This window comes from Anolis sagrei, chromosome 4 (genome assembly GCF_037176765.1).
Source record: "Anolis sagrei isolate rAnoSag1 chromosome 4, rAnoSag1.mat, whole genome shotgun sequence".
Lineage (NCBI taxonomy): Eukaryota > Metazoa > Chordata > Lepidosauria > Squamata > Dactyloidae > Anolis > Anolis sagrei.
The window spans coordinates 59,530,573-59,547,476 of NC_090024.1; the positions used below are offsets into that span (position 1 = coordinate 59,530,573).

The 16,904-nt window shown below is 38.4% G+C and overlaps 1 protein-coding gene across 1 annotated transcript in view; it reads right to left on the reverse strand.

The window, feature by feature from the left end:
* Window positions 1–16,904, reverse strand: part of LAMA3 (laminin subunit alpha 3) — a 167,718-nt gene that overhangs the window by 81,803 nt on the left and 69,011 nt on the right. The window contains exons 22-34 of the mRNA XM_067467445.1: window positions 16,347–16,479; window positions 14,851–14,993; window positions 13,601–13,701; window positions 13,338–13,491; window positions 11,754–11,914; window positions 9,380–9,488; window positions 8,012–8,103; window positions 6,883–7,054; window positions 5,063–5,189; window positions 4,830–4,969; window positions 3,792–3,907; window positions 2,291–2,502; window positions 560–764 (exon numbers count right to left, since the gene is read on the reverse strand). Coding sequence (XP_067323546.1) covers window positions 560–764; window positions 2,291–2,502; window positions 3,792–3,907; window positions 4,830–4,969; window positions 5,063–5,189; window positions 6,883–7,054; window positions 8,012–8,103; window positions 9,380–9,488; window positions 11,754–11,914; window positions 13,338–13,491; window positions 13,601–13,701; window positions 14,851–14,993; window positions 16,347–16,479 — 1,865 coding nt within the window. The remainder of the gene's footprint in view (window positions 1–559; window positions 765–2,290; window positions 2,503–3,791; window positions 3,908–4,829; window positions 4,970–5,062; window positions 5,190–6,882; window positions 7,055–8,011; window positions 8,104–9,379; window positions 9,489–11,753; window positions 11,915–13,337; window positions 13,492–13,600; window positions 13,702–14,850; window positions 14,994–16,346; window positions 16,480–16,904) is intronic.

Here is a 16,904-nt window from a genome sequence, read left to right on the forward strand (position 1 = left end):
ATTCTGAACTCCACAAACAATGAAATTGAACCAAACTTCATACACAGAACTCCCATAACCAACAGAAAATAATGGAAGGGTTTGGTGGGCATTGACCTTGAGTTTTGGAATTGAAGTTCACCTACATCCAGAAAGCACTATGGACTCGAACAATGATAGATCTGGACCACAAATAATCAATATGCCCAAATGTGAACACTGGTGGAGTTTGGGGGAAATAGACCTTGACATTTGGAAGTTGTAGTTGCTGGCTTTTTTAGTTCACCTACAATCAAAGAGCATTCTTAACCCCACCAATAATAGAATTGGGCCAAACTTCCCACTCAGAACCCCCATGGCTTGAAGGGACTTGCTGGCGTTAGCCTCTCTCCAGCCTCGCACACTCTCCCTCACCCACACATGCGCACCATGCTGCCATGCACCAAGCATGCCTGCTCTCATCTCCCTGCTTGGAGTCTCAGGAACAGCAAGCTGCAGTTGAGATGGCAGAAGAACCCAATTCCTTTGCTAATGGGTCTAAGCAGATGGTCATAAGCTTAAATCAGAACTCTGGACTTACCTGCACTGCCCATTCTTTTTATCACATTCAGGGTTCACTGCATTAACAACCCCTTGGCTTGAGCAATTGCATCCCACGCATCCAACAAGGGGGTGGTAACCAAAGTGCTGCCTCACACACACTTCACATCTTGGCTTTACGGTTTGAGGAGGACAAATACACTTGCCAGTGATATCATCACAAAGGCGCCACCCACAACGGCATGCTGAGATTGGGAGAATGCAATCCATATATTAATTTATGTTTGCCAACCAAAATTATTCATCCAACTTTGTTCTGACATTTCACTAGTTTTCCATCAGATGGAGCCAGGGTACTTAATGTGATACCAAAGAGCTATAATTCTACAGTACAGGTCCACTCCTGCTTTGGGCCAACATTACACTTACAATGAACCAAATGATGCTACTCTTTATTTTTTTTTATTTATCTTCATCAGCTTTCTGTCAATGCATTCAAGCTGTTTCTCAATTATATGTATGGTTTTTAGTGGATACAATATAAGTGGGAAAGTGAAAAAGTAAGCAAAGCTTCAGCTGGACTGCAGCAACACAACAATGAGTGAACCTCAGTTCTGTAAAATGTTTCACTCCTTCACTACTTTCAAGAACCTGTTAAACACTGCCCTTTGAAAGAAGATATATAGCATGGCATTTTAATGCTGCTTTAATCTGCCTCTGGTTTTGAATATTTAAAATATTGCTGTCCTGCTGTATTTTTATGTCACTCAGAGCTTTTATTACCCAAGGGATGTAAATCACAATGACAACAGGATAATAGTATCTTTGGCTGGAGCACATCACATGGTGGCATTTCGATTCTGCAGTTCTTCCATTGGAAGACTGTTTGGGAAGTGTTTCTTTTTATTAACACACATACAAAACTGTTAACGATCTTCTTTCCTGCTACCATGTGTGTGAATGGCATGGGTAGCAATTCTAGAAAATGAAGTGGATATAAAGTATTGTCAAAGGCTTTCATGGCTCACTGGGTTGTTGGGAGTTTCTCAGGCTGTATGGCCATGTTCCAGAAGCATTCTCTCCTGACATTTCACTTGCATCTATGGCAGGCATCCTCAGAGGTTGTGAGGCTTGTTGGAAACTAGGAAAATGGGGTTATATATCTGTGGAATGTCCAGGGTGGGAGAAAGAACTCTTGTCTGTTTGAGGTAGGTGTGTATGTTTCAATTGGCCATCTTGGAGGAGGCAGTTGGTGGTACTGGGTGTACCAGGCATGGGCAAACTTTGACCCTCCGGGTGTTTTGGAATTCAACTCTCACAATTCCTAACAGCTGGTAGGCTTTTGAAAAAGGTAGGAGTCCAAAACACCTGGAAGGCCAAAGTTTGTCCATGCCTGATAGACAGTCATTTTGAACTCATTGAGGATGAAGCAGGGAGTGCATTTTTGAAAATAAATAAGTAGCCTTTAAATGGGGTTGGCATGCTCCTACTTTGGTGTTATTATGTATTGCACATATGTACTATAAACAGTAATATTTTCTCCCAAAATCCAGAGAGATTTCTGGCACTCTAGTTTCCTTCGTAGAATCAATAAATGAACAGCCTGAATTAGTGGTGACTTACATTATTTACTAAATTTATATATGCATGACCCATGATGCAATGTTACAGAGTTCCTTTAAAAGTCTAGAATCAGACACAGAATGAAACAGTCAATTATTCAGGCATGCAGTATTTGACCTTTCTCAAAAATTATTAGTAGTAAACTTACGTTTGCAAAATGGAAATCCATAATAGCCTGTTCGGCATCTATTACACTGAAGGCCAATAATGTTTTGTTTGCAGGGGCACTGTCCTCCCATAGGGTCGCATGTAGGATTGGTGGCACCATTTCTGTGGCAATTGCAAGGTAGTGCACCACTGTTGTAGGCCGCCACAAGGGACCGTACTGAATTTCTGCAGAATTCTGAGGACGTTATAGGGCTGTCACATGGAAAAGGAGAATTACACTATAGTAATTTGTCCTCTTTTTTCCCACTGGTATTTGTTTACTTATAAGTGTATAACTTTGGTATTTGCTATGCATTGTTATTTGACAAAATAGTGTTTTACAAAATCCATTATTTTTTTAATGCAATCAACCATTTTTGTCTATAGTATTCTTTCTTGGCCTTAATCTTCCAGATGTTTTGGATTTTAGCTCCCAGAATCCCTTGCTATTAAGAAAGCTGAATGGGGCTTCTGTGAAGTTCAAAACATCTGGAGAATTGCAAGCTGAGAATCTCTATTTCAACATTTTTTAAATAAGTATACATGCAGGACCCTCTTGACCCTCTCTTTCCCTCTTCCCCTTTACTTTCTGGCACATCCTTTTTTGTTGTTTATTCATTCACTTGCTTCTGATTCTTCGTGACCTCATAGACCAGCCCACGCCAGAGCTCCCTGTTGGCTGTGGCCACCCCCAGCTCCTTCAAGGTCATTTCAAGGATGACATCCATCCATCTTACCCTTGGTTGGCCCCTCTTCCCTTTTCCTTCCATTTTCCCCAGCATCATTGCTTTCTCCAAGCTTTCCTGTCTTCTCATTTTAGGGCCAAAGTACTTCATCTTTGCCTCTAATATCCATTATTTCCTGGATGCTTTATTTCCAGGAGGCACACCCCTACCTGTGGACTATTATTCAGTTCCACCACATTGCGCTGCTCAGAGGTCTCCTGCTTCTTAAAACAACTTAATTCTTTAATCCTTTTCCCCCCTTAAACTGTCTCCCGGAAGGCCTCTGCAAGACCACTGCCTTTAAGGTTTCACATCAATACAAGATGGTCATGGAAGAATCCTTTCATCCCATTGTCCAACTGCATCTCAGTTAAAAGATACATAATTGAAAGAATTCACTATTTTTTCCTACCCCCACTTCCCCCCTTCTAACTATTATTTCCTTTGTGTCTGTTTCAGATTATACTCCTCTTGAAATAGGGACCTGTCAAGCCTCATAACACTGCAATGTCTGAGGACCCACTGGACCACATTTGGGCTGTGGGATGCCACAGGAAGGTAAAATCAACAAAAATAGCAAATCTCACAAAGGTCTCTCTCTGAAGATCAATACTAGTTGAATACTACCCATAGCCTACAGCATACACATTTGAAATTGAGTATTCCAGGCCTTAAGCTGTAGCCCTAACCAAACTTACTTTGAAGTAAGCACTATTAAATTCTGTGATGCTGACTTCTAAATAGACCCATACAGGGCACAAGTGTCCTGTGACTTACGTAATGTGAAAACTGTTTTCACCACACTGGTTGATGAAATCAAGTGACTTGTCCACTGTGTCTTGATGGAGAAGTGTGTAACTGTAACTGTCAGCAGGAACAGCCAAAATGTGGCCCTTTAAAATAAAGAGGAAATAAAATTGCCTATGTTAGAGGAAGTTGAAAGTAGTTGGATCAAGCACGCAAGCAGTTTCCAGGCATTCTTCATTCAAGTCAACTTATGGATGGACAACCTTATTCCAACCTTCTTAATGCAAAAATTGAGTATGGCTGTTAAGAACAGGGTCTGTATGAGACCACTCATTCAAAGGGTCACTATTAAGTCAAACCCAACTTGGTAGGAAATAGTGACAGCAACTAAGAAGGCAACATATGTGTATAGGCCTATATATATTTATGTGTATACCATCATTCAGATCAATAGCTTATACAATATAAACATAAATAATAATTGTAAAATGAGTTCCGCTACCAAAGCACCACTAAAAATAATCACATCAGAAACTGAAATGGCCAAAGCTATCTGCTTGGGAAAATAAAGAAGCCTTTTTTCTGATGCTTCGGAAATATTGATGTAGGCATGAGACAAGCTTTCTTGGGGAGTGAGTTCTATATGGAAAATGCCACAAATTAGAGGACCATCTCTACCAATGCTTCCTACCACTCTTTATATGACGGAGAAAGTCTCTGAAGATTTTTGTGCATCAGGCAGCCAGATGTGGAAGAAGACCTCAAGCATCCAAGTCTAAAATCAACTAGGACTTTTGAAGGCAAGCAAAGATACTCTGAAGATATAGATCACAAGTCACTGGTACATCTTATGTTCCTGATGCCCAATCTCATGCAATAGCTTAAAAGCCATGAAGTCCACTTTCTGATCTTCTTCAAAGGGAAATCCAGGTATAATGCATTGTTCAACTAGACAGTAGGTTACCAGTTACTACTGTGGCCAATTATAGCCAGGTTATCTAAACTCTGATAAGGAGAACCCTATTTAGACTAAAGGCCAAATGGTTATCAAAATAACACACAACCTACCAACACCATTCTTTTTCCATTAGGAATTTTCACAGTGACTGAGATATCATGTTGGAAGATGTCAAGTTCAATTTGGCTTTCTGCCATCACCAGGCCTCGACATCCAGAAATATGTGGACAAAATGAAGCATTAGAAGTACCTAAAGTAGATGAAGGAAAAAATGAGCTCTAATTTGTATAAATTCAAAATATGATAAAAAAAAATTCTGAAGACAATATAAAATGTGGCTCACCTGACCAGACTTGTCCTCCGTCTATAGTTACTTCCACTGTAAACATTGGGCTCTCTGACTGATAAAAATGTATGATGAACACATATCTGCCCAAATGTGTCACTCTCCCTCTCAGAGTAATTTGGTTCTGCCAAAATACAGAAGTTTAGTGTGTTGATGTTCCTTTGTCTTTGATTTTTAACCTATTTACAATCAAAGCAGAGTCATCTTTGCCACTAATTGTTGCTCAGTTTAGCTACAAACTAAAAATGCAAGAATTATATTATTGAAAGAAATACAATGGATTTTAATAGAACAATCCAGGGAAATATCTTGCTCAAACAGTTAATTCCCTGATGGTAACTTAGAAAACATTTTAAGATAGAAACCTTTTAAAGTCAAGAATCAGAAGGCTTAGCACAGTAATTCTGGGAATAAGGCAGAACAGGAGTGTAATGAAATCCCCATCTGGAAGCAGGCTTAGGGAATAAACTGAATTCCTAATGTGCTTGTGATCTAATGTTCACTGACGTAAACCAAAAAAAGGACTAATTTTAGAAACAGAGAAGTACACAACAGCTTCAAGAATCATAGCTTGTGTGATGTAGTGAACTTCATGAGCTCACCCCACAACTCTGGAACTCGCTCCCCAGAGATATTAGACAAGCCCCCACCCTGGCAGCCTTCAGGAAGAGCTTGAAGACCTGGCTGTTCCACTGTGCCTTCAATGGATGAAAGAACAATAATTACCCTGACATGACCTACCTCTGTAAATTGACCCTTCGGTAGCACTTTATTCTCCTGATAGTCAAATCACACCCTATTCTACCTCTCGAAATCCCCGCCTAGACACATTATATTGCTGTCTCACCAGTGTTTTTTAAAAATGTTAATGTATTCAAATCGGTCTGTTCAATGTGATCAATTTCTATGTTAATGTGTGACTTTATATTATTGATGTGTTTAAATTTAATGGGTTTGTATTTTATTTTATTTTATTTTACTGTGTTCAGTTGTATATTGTTTACTGTATTGCTGGGCTTGGTCCTATGTAAGCCGCCCCAAGTCCCCTTGGGGAGATGGTGGCAGGGTATAAATAAAGTTTATTATTAAGTTTACCTCTCCCTATAGGCTCAACATTAGCATACAGCATACCTAGGCAATTACTGAAGCCAGTCTTCCATTACTATACTGATGCTTACCTTGGAGGATCAGCTATATCAGACATCTACTGGTAGATCTAAAATCAGCCTAGTATTTGAATTGAGCACTGTGCCTCTGCTGGCAAAATTTTAGAGAAATAATAAAGTGCTTCCTCATCTGTTAGTCATGTCAGCATGTAAATTGGTATTTTGCAGGAGGTCTTACTGGCATAAAGGATTTTGCCAGGGTATTTATCAGTTCTAGAGAAGGGCCTCTATTTAAGCTAGTAAGATGTTACATTCCTTCACTTAGGACATTACAGAGAAATGCAAATTTGAGAAATATGAAATATCCTTCTTCTGGCTTCCATCTCCATTTAGTACCCAAACTTGGCCATAAGGAGAGTCGTATCTTAGGTATCTTAGGTATTGCATCAAACCATAGCTAGTATTTACAAAAGGTCAAATTCTTGAAAAGCAACAAGGACTGGAACTACACTGCAGTATAATGCAGTTTGGAAATACGTTATACTGTCAGTGCAGACTCATAAACGGCATACAACCAAAAAGAGAAGCAACTACAAATATGTAAGAATTCTGTTGCATGTAATATCAGATTAACTTTTACATCTCAATGAACATACATGGAGCTTAATCCCCAATGGACTGTGAGCTATTTTTAATACAAAATGTAACTACCTGCGAAGACGTCAAAGTCACTCCATTAGCTCTGTGTGCGTTTGAAAAGGGAGGTCTCAGTGAATCTTGATAGCCTTTATTTCTTACCACTTCTTTGATATTCCCATCCCTCAGAGCATCCAACACCACTGTTAAAGGAGGCGTTTCATACTGTGAAGGGATGCATGAAGCACTTGAAAAGGGAGAAGGAATAAGATCAGTAACAGGCTCTAGAAAATGAAACCAATTAAATGTGGGACCTGTGAATATGTTTTGCTTTCAAACATTTCATATATGATGGTTATGAGAACATAAGATTGATTGTATAGATATTAACGAAATGCCCAAGTAAATATTTGATGAGCAACTATCATGGTCCCCAGATCATATATTGTCATCATCATCCTAATAAGAGCCCCTGGGTGGCACAATTGGTTATGTGCCAGCAGGACTATTGACCGAAAGGTCGGTGGTTCGAATCCAAGGAGCAGGGTGAGCTCCTGTCTGTCAACTCCAGTTTCCCACGTGGGGACTTGAGAGAAGCCTCCCACAGCCTCTCCTGGGCAACATCTCTCACACCAGAAGCGACTTGCAGTTTCTCAACTCAGTGGGCATAAAAAAGGCAGTTATTGGGAGCAAAGCAGCCAAAATACTAAGAGCAGGGAAATGAAAGGGCATATCCTAGAACAGGGGTCTTCAAACTAATGCCTGTGGGCTGGATACGGCCCTCCAAGGTCATTTACCCGGCCCTCTTCTGTTGTTGGTGGGGTTCAGACAGTTTGAGGGACTGTCCCCTGTCCCTCTGTTTAAAAAGTTTGAGGACCCCTGTCCTAGAAAATAGGCATGGCTAGCAATACCTATTTGTTTCACCTTCATAAAAATTAGGTAAATTTGAGGTGAAGAATCTGTCGATATTACAATGCATAAAGTTAAATAATTAAGATCTGTCAAATTTTCAAGGAAGTATTGCACATCTCTGAATGCAAATGTATACATCTGTACTGAGAAAATAGAACTCCTAGAAATAATTTTTCTTAATGGAGAAGATATATAGTGGTACTAATGATGGAAAGTTCTTCCTGAATCAAAAGATACAATTTCAGTTTGAAAGTGATGCAGTTATAAAACAAAAAAGGAAGAAAGACATTACCTTGCTAAATGGTCATATGTGGCAATGCAGTACAGTTGAGGCTTCACATATTCTAGGGAAAAATCTTCCACTGGAATAATGCAAATTTTATTCTAGGAAACAAAAATGACCTGCATGTTTCATTTGTTTTGTATCAGATAATGGCAGCTTAATAAAAAGGCAGCTACAATATGTAAGAACTGTATGTCATTTATTTATTGCCCCCGGTGGTACAATGGGTTAAACCCTTGTGCTGGCAGGACTGCTGACCAAAAGGTCGGCGGTTCAAATCTGGGGAGTGGAGTGAGCTCCCATTTGTCAGCTCCAGTTTCTCATGCAGGGACATGACAGAAGCCTCCCACAGGTTGGTAAAATATCTGTGCGTCCCCTGGGTAAAATCCTTGCAGACGGCTAGTTCCCTCACACCGGAAGTGACTTGTACTTTCTCAAGTTGCTTCTGACATGAAAAAAAGTCTATAGCTCAATGCTATGGAATCCTGGCAGTTGTGGTCTTACAAAGTCTTTAGCCTTCTCTGTCAAAAAGTTCAGATGGCTCACCAAACTATAATTCCCATGATTCCACTGCACTGAGCCATTGCTATTAAAGTGGCATCAAACTGCATAAATTCTACAATGTGATTGGACCCCATTATTGCCTCTATCTGCTTTATGTACCACTATGTCTGAGCACTAGACTTAGTTGTTTTCGAAGAGTGAAGGCACAAAGACAAGAGCGTAAATCTTCAGGTATCCAATAGGTGGCAGCAAATACCTTATAATAATACAACAACCCTTCTTGCATGCTTTCAAAGCCACCTCTCTCTCTACATAGCCAGCCCATGGTTTTGCAAGTCTACATGTAATACTTTTAATTTTATAGACTGTTTCTTTAATTTTCATTGAGAAAATCTAAATTTTCTTAAAGATGGATTTGGCCTCCTAACAGGTTAAGAAATTAGCACACAAAGGGTAGAAAAGATATAAGATTTTCTTTTCCTTTAAAGACATTGGGATTTTGGAGCCTTTTCACTTTCTTTCACTTGCCAATGCAGCATGAAGTCTGTATGTTGAAGGTTATGTGTTCAGTGAAAGCAATCCAGGAGTAAATGATGAGAAATGGCTCTCTGAAAACCTGAAGAGCCATTGCAATAAAACTTGACAGCACTCAGCTAAACAGATAGGTAACCTGACCTTTTATAAGGCATCTTTGTCTGTCCTCTATTTAAAACACAGGCACATTACTGTTACCTTTGAAAAGGTCCACAACAAACCTTAAATTATAAATGTACTAAAAGTTGTAGCCTAAACAAACCGTTACCCCAAGCTTTACATACGAATGAAATGTTGATGCTTCTGTAAATCTCAAAGCCAACATAGATAGAAACGTACCAGAAGAAAATGTATTTCTGACAACCTGAGACGGAACTCTGCATCAGACAAAAGGTCATAAACAGCAACACGATTCAGATCATCAATCACAACACTGCGACACAGGAAGCTGTAAAAGAGTTTAAAAGTTGTTGAAAGCTGTTGCCTTTTCTATAAAAACCGTACAAGATTTCTTTCACCTGAAAGAAGGGTTTTATTCGTCTGAGCAGCACACATTTTCCCTGTAAGGAATAGCCAAGATTTAACTTATTTTACACACACACACACACACACACACACACACACACACACACGGGAATTCTTTTTGATACAAAATGTAAAATTATTTGATACATTTTTGATAAGTATCTCTTGCATTTTCAGAGTAAAGAGTGCCAAAACAATTACTGTTGTTCAATTGTTACTGTTGTTAGACCATATGAAGACAGAGACATTGTTACAGTCCCCTGCATGGAGTCAAATAAATAGATTATTTATTTATTTATTTATTTATTTACACTATTTCTACCCCGCCCATATCAGCCCGAAGGCAACTCAGGGTGGCTAACAAGTTGGCACAATTTGATGCCATATATAAAATATATACATTAATAAAAGTTTTAAAAATCTCAAAATATTTAAAAGCACAAAAACAGCAAACAATAAAAAGTTTTAAAACTATGTCTTTGTGTTCGGTCCTCATCTGTTCCATCATCATACCCATTCCTAGGTCATTTTCCAATTCAAGTTTGTCTAAGTTATATTGAGGTTCCAAAGGCTTGTTCGAAAATCCAAGTTTTCAGTTTTTTTCAAAAGGTCAGGAGGGAAGGGGCTGATCTAATATTCCTAGATAGGGAGTTCCACAACTGAGGGGTCACCACAGAGAAGGCCCTATTTATTTATTTATCGTGTCAAAAGCAAATTGAGAATACAGTTAAAATGTATGTAAAAACCACAAACGAAGTTAAAAACTTGGCATTATACTAAATTTCCTTTGACCAGGAGCTGGCCACTTGGGGAGCCTCTGGTGTCACTACGAGAAGGTCCTCCATTGTGCATGTGGCAGGGCTCAGGCGGCATTGTAGTAACTGGTCTGTGGTTTGCTCTTCTCCACACTCACATGTCATGGATTTCACTTTATAGCCCCATTTCTTAAGGTTAGTTCTGTATTGTATGGTTCCAGAGCGCAGTCTGTTCAATGCCTTCCAAGTTGCCAAGTCTTCTGTGTGTCCAGGAAGGGGTTTCTCATCTGGTATCAACCACTGATTGAGGTTCCGGGTTTTAACCTGCCACTTTGGACTCTTGCTTGCTGAGGTGTTTCTGCAAATATCTCTGTAGATCAGTGGTTCTCAACCTGTGGGTTCCCAGATGGTTTGGCCTTCAACTCCCAGAAATCAGCTGGTAAACTGGCTGGGATTTCTGGGAGCTGTAGATCAAAACATCTGAGGACTCACAGGTTGAGAACCACTGCTGTAGATCTTAGGAAGCTATTACATCATTTAAGGCATTGACTTGCTGGCTGATATCTGTGTCTGTTTGTGATCCCCAGATGATAGATAAATGGAACTGTCACACATCTGGCAATACACACCCACTGCAGGTTTTACCATTTCTAGCTCAGTGTTCTTTTCATGGACAAAACTTGAACTTTAAAGGTGACCCATGTACAGATTTTCCATTACTTGAAGAGATAAAAGTTCTGTCTTGATGCTAGAAATGTTGGCTATTGTATTTAAATGCAGAGTAAAATGTAATTTCAAGATAGTGGGCAAATTGTTCATAAGTATTTTCATTCTAACTAAACATTCACTATCTTAAGTTAAATGTCAAATAAGAACTTGTGGATGAGACTGTGAATTGCCCTGGGGTCATGATTCCTCTTTTCACAGAACTCTTTCCAAGGCCTTTAGAGAAATCCCCTTGAAATCCAGATAATGGAGTTTATAAAAAAGAAAAAGAAAAAGAAAAGAAACATGCTTCACAATCCCAGCCAATATACAGGCAGGTGGACAAATAAGACGAAGAAAAATATACACAGTGGAATGCCAAAGTACATATAAACTGAAAAACAGAAGAATAAGGCTAGATTGGCAATAGAAATTATCTCAAGGACCCTGGCAAGGGGGATAACTTGACTAAAGGCCTTTCCACACAGCCATATAACCCAGAATATCAAGGAAGAAAATCCCACAATATTTGCTTTGCACTGGGTTATCTGAGTCCACACTCCCATATCTTCCAGTTCAAAGCAGGTAATGTGGGATTTCATTCAGCTGGGTGGGAGAGGCCTGAGAAGGAAAGAGTACTAAAAAAACTATAAAAAGGTAAACATACATAAGGTGAATAAAAACCAGTCAAAAGAGTAACACAAAAATATGCCTTCAGATTTCCTTACCTATACTTGCAACTGTATAGATTAATTTTTGCCTCTGACATGTGCCCCAGGCTGTTGATCTCCACATTACCAACATACACTTGATTGTGTTCATTGATGTACTCAAGTACTATTACATAGCGGCCCACTTGGGGAACATTTAATCTCATTCGAAGATCCACCTAAAGAAAATTTGAATCATATTTTGAAATATTAAACAAAACAATAATCACAGGATCTAAAATTATAGATGTAAATAGCAACAAAAAACAACAGGAAAAGATAATTTTGCTGACAATCACTTCCTGATGAAATATTGGTTTGTAGACACACAGAAGTTAAACTTTTGTGCAATCTTCAAGAAATACTGTCTTAAATTTTCTTGGAAATCATTTTATGCAGAAACACATATGGTTTTTAATGCGAAAAGCTGGTTTCAAAACACACATAATTCTTGTGCAAAGATTCTGGGTTTTTCATGAAACATACCATTTTGTCTATTTACAATATGTGTGTTTCCAGCAAAAAAAAAAGTGTTTCCGCAAAAACAAACCTGTGCTTCTGTAAATATTATGCAACATGAGCAATGTTTGTGAAATAATTCTATATCTATTTCTGACAAAACAACTTCTTGAACCACTTAAGTATGTGCAAATATGAAGCAAAACATACATAAAACTATTTGGCTTCTTCCAATGCCAGGAGAAAACAGATTATTTGTCTTCACATATATGGACGAAAAATTCAAAAAATTTATTCCCCTGGTGGGAATCATGTGGAATATGTTGGGTATCACTTTCCAACTTTATATAGTTCACTGATTCCCGATCATTGGTCTCTAGGTGTTTTGGACTTAAGTTCTCACAATCGCTGATCAACGACCCACAGTGGCTGAGGCTGCTGGGACCTGAAGTTCAAAACACCTGGAAAACCAGAGTTTGGGAATCACTCAGAGTTTTCCACTCAGGACCACTTTTGGTCTGGGAAATTTGTATCTGATCCCAGGTGTACAGGTATATAAAATTGGTATAAAAATCAAACAGTTACTGATTTGCAAGGATTGCTAAACAGTCTGAGCTTCCTATTTATGAAGGGCAGCTGAAGCATCTTTTGCAGAGCCTACTGTAAACACTGCACAACAGATTAGTGTACATATGTAAAACAGCCACCTGATGTTCATTTATTTTGCCAAATTTTGGGACTTCAACATTGAACTGGGAAAATCCCATTTGTGTACAGAACTCACAGTTTAGAAAACAGTGATCTAGATTATTCTCATTCATGTCGAAGGCCACTTCCACACAGCTAAATAAAATCCCACATTATCTGCTTTGAGCTGGAATATATGACAGTGTGGACTCAGATAACCCCGTTGAAAACAAATATTGTAGGATTTTCTGCCTTGATATTCTGGGTTATATGGCTGTGTGAAAGGGCCCCTAATGGCTGAATCCAACCCACCAAGGTTTGCCCTTAAAAAAAAAACAAAGCTTCCTTAAGATCATGTAAATATCACAGAGAGAAATAATGTGGGATATAGAAAAGTGAAATATGAGAACTTCACACATCATGGGATAGATAAATATACAAACTGAAGTATCTTACCTCTTGTCCACTTATTTGAGACATAAGTGGATGTTTGGCACTTGGCTTCTGGAAAACAACTTTCCGGTATTCTCCTTCTTGCAAGAAAAATGTTACTTCGGAGCCAAATATACAAGAAAATCTTTCCAATGGCAAGTGCTCATATTGCAAACAACTTTAAGAAAAAGAAAGAAGATGACAATGCTTGATTAGATCATTAGAATAGAATAAAATAAAATAATAAACCATGGCAATTGTCTCATTAATATACCAGAAGAACTAACTTATCTGTTGTGGCATGTCTTGAATCTGTGCAAGGTTCTCTAACTGGTAACTGCAGGATGGGTGCCTCAAAATAATCACGTGGCAAGAGGACCAAATAGTCCTGAAAAGACAGAAGATGGCTAGCATTAGTGGGTACAACGATCATGTGAAAACTGTGGTGTTATCCTAATCTATTTCAGTGGAGTTTCTGCCCAAATCTACTGTCCATTACCCAGTAGATAGATATCAAGTAAAGGGCTTCACCTTATCCCCCATCTTGAATCCCAATACAGATTGAGCATCCACAGAGGTTAGGGTCTTCTGAAAAGGCCCTGCTCTCGGTCCCACCTTCTTCGCAGGTGCAATTGGTGGGGACAAGAGACAGGACCCTCTCACTGGTGGCCCCTAAGCTATGGAACTCCCTCCTCGGTGAAATTAGATCAGCGCCCTCCCTCTTGGCCTTCAGTAAGAAAACAAAGACATGGCTGCAGGACCAAGCTTTTAGTCAGTGAACAGTGCAAGAAATGAATAGGGAATAAATGCAATTGACAATTGGAATGGCTTCAGATTACCATTTTGGACTATGTGATTTTAATGTTTATACTAGGATTTTTTTAAATTTTTGTCTTAACGTTTAAATGTCTGTCTATGCCTCATGTTTTAATACGGTTAATGGTTTTTAATTTATAGTCATTTATTATTATTTAGATATTATGTTTTGGTTTTCACATGTATGTCGGCATTGAATTCTGCCATTATTATGTTGGGAGCTGCTTTAAGTCCCCTCAGGGATGAAAAAAGTGGTATATAAATGCAGGAAATAAATAAAATAAATAAATTATCCAGATTTCCAAAATTAGAAATACTCCAAATTGTCCATATGAGTGGCTGAGATAGTGACACCTTTGTTTCATGCACACAATTATTAAAGAAATATTGCATTAATATTACCTTCAAACTATGTGAATAAGATGCATATGCAATATGAATGAATGTCATGTTTAGACTTGGGTCTCACTTGCAAGATATCTCATTATGTATGTATATGGAAATACAAGTATTCGAAAATCCGAAATCCAAAACACTCCTGTTGCCAAGCATATCAGATAAAGGATGTTCAATCTGTATTGCTCCTTGGAGTTCAAGAGAGCCATATTGCCTAATACTTTTTTTCACTGCAGTGTGAAAAAACTTCTTATATCTTTTTTCCAAGAATACCATTTAAATACATAGCGAAATGTGTATTGTAATTCTAAGGCTAATTTCTTACCAGAAGGACTCCCTCAGCCACGATTTTAAAAATCCATGTTCCAGGGCCCAGCAAAAATGGGTCTGCAAGGTTCCTCCCTGGGACAGTGACAAAAGAGGGCTCACGACTTGGTGGGAACACAATGTCTTTCCTCTGATGAGTTCCTGGCAGAAAAACAAGTGCATTAACAGAAGCACACCTTACTATGTTCCAGCAATAATATTTTGTTGTTAGATTAAAACAAACAGCAATATCATGTTGTTAAGGGGAGTGTATCAAATAAATCTGATTACATGGCCATACTGTTTAGGGATATTTGTAACTGTTTAAAGGGAAACTTTTCAATGTCCTGACACAATCTGTCAGAATGGGTACTATTCTCTGGAGCACTGCATTGGAACAATGGATTTATTAAGAAATAATAACCTTGACCCAGTAGGTTTTAATATTCCAAGAACAAATCATTTTCCCATACACTATCTGTTCTTTTTGTGCAGCCATCTTCAGCACTTACAGCATGGGTGATTTAAACCATAATATTTTGTTATATCTGAGCTAGCACAGTGTGGTTTAATCTCTGTTTGTAGATCAGATCCCATTTTCATAACATACTTTGTAACTGGATATTACACCTAGAGTTTGTAAAAATGACATCATGAATTTGACCAATAGCATTTGCTGGCTGAAAGTATAGGAAGCTGGAAAGGAAGCCGTGAGCCTACAGTTCACAGGCACATGACTCATTAGCAGGCTGGAAAGCAGACCTCTCCTTACATACAGCAATGTAACTACTTAGAAATTCCCTGAAGCAACTTAACAAACCTTTTTCTTTCAAAAAAAAAAGCCATTACAAATATATCTGAGTTATCAGGAATTCCATTTTTTCACAGTGTTCTCAATAGCAAGGGTGTTATAAAATTCCTTAACTTCTGAACAAGTCTGATTTATTATTTTGTGAGACCGTTACAAATTTTATCCTTGAGATGAGGAACGTTTAAGTATGTTATATTTTTATCTGTGATTTCCTCCTGTTGTATATACCACTGTTATGCCAATTTTGTTTAAAGATGGGCTTAAAGCCAACCTTAAAAACTGTGTCATAGACACCGAGAACTGGAAAGCCCTGGCCCTTGGTCTTAATTTGGTTAGATTAATTTAATTTGGTTAGATTAATTTATAGCTATATGTTATTGTCTTACTATTATTTTTTGGTTTTCAAATGCATGTACGGCATTGAATTTTGCCTTTATAATGTTGGAAACCACTTTGAGTTCCCTTAGGGGGAGAAAAGCGGTATATAAATATGGTAAATAAATAAATAATCTTACATCAAAGGAACCGCTGACCTCATAGGGAAGCTGATGAATAAATACAACCTACAAACTATCAACAGACCCATACAGCCCAGAAAACTCACAGCAACCTATTTACACAAACTTTGTAAATGGACTAAAGTTATTTCATGAAGACTAACCACCAGATCAGGATAATTCTGCAGCCATGGGATTTCTACCTACCTTTCTGAGGACGAGCTTGATGTGCAATTATGTGGCCAGATATTACAGATGTTCCGGGATTAATATATCTCAAGATAACACGAAATAGAGAGAGATTTTGTTTCTTCACATTCAGAGTGATCCGCACTTCATTCTATAAAATGGAGATTAATAAACAAGAAAACAGAAGCCATAAAGTGCCAAAAGGATAAACAATCAGAAAGCATGCAAGCAAAATACTCAATTCCTAAAGAAAATAAAAACATAAAACACATACAACTGCAAGACATTTATGCAGAGAAGAAAGCATTTATGCAGAGGAGAAAGCATTTTCACTAGGAAGAGGAAGATAGGCAAAGCTAGCAAGAAATGTAATTCACTTACAAGTGTTACTAGGGTCAAAGTGCTTTCCCTCAGCAAATGAGATCTTCCCATTAGAGCTTTTTGAAACCAAGCTGACATAGTGCAGTACTAGGTGGAAGAGCTTAGGAGAAGCCACAGTGACAGGCACTACCACCTCTGGCTGGGAAAAAAGAAGCAAAGAAGAGGACAGGACAGCAGATTATTTAATACTAAGAC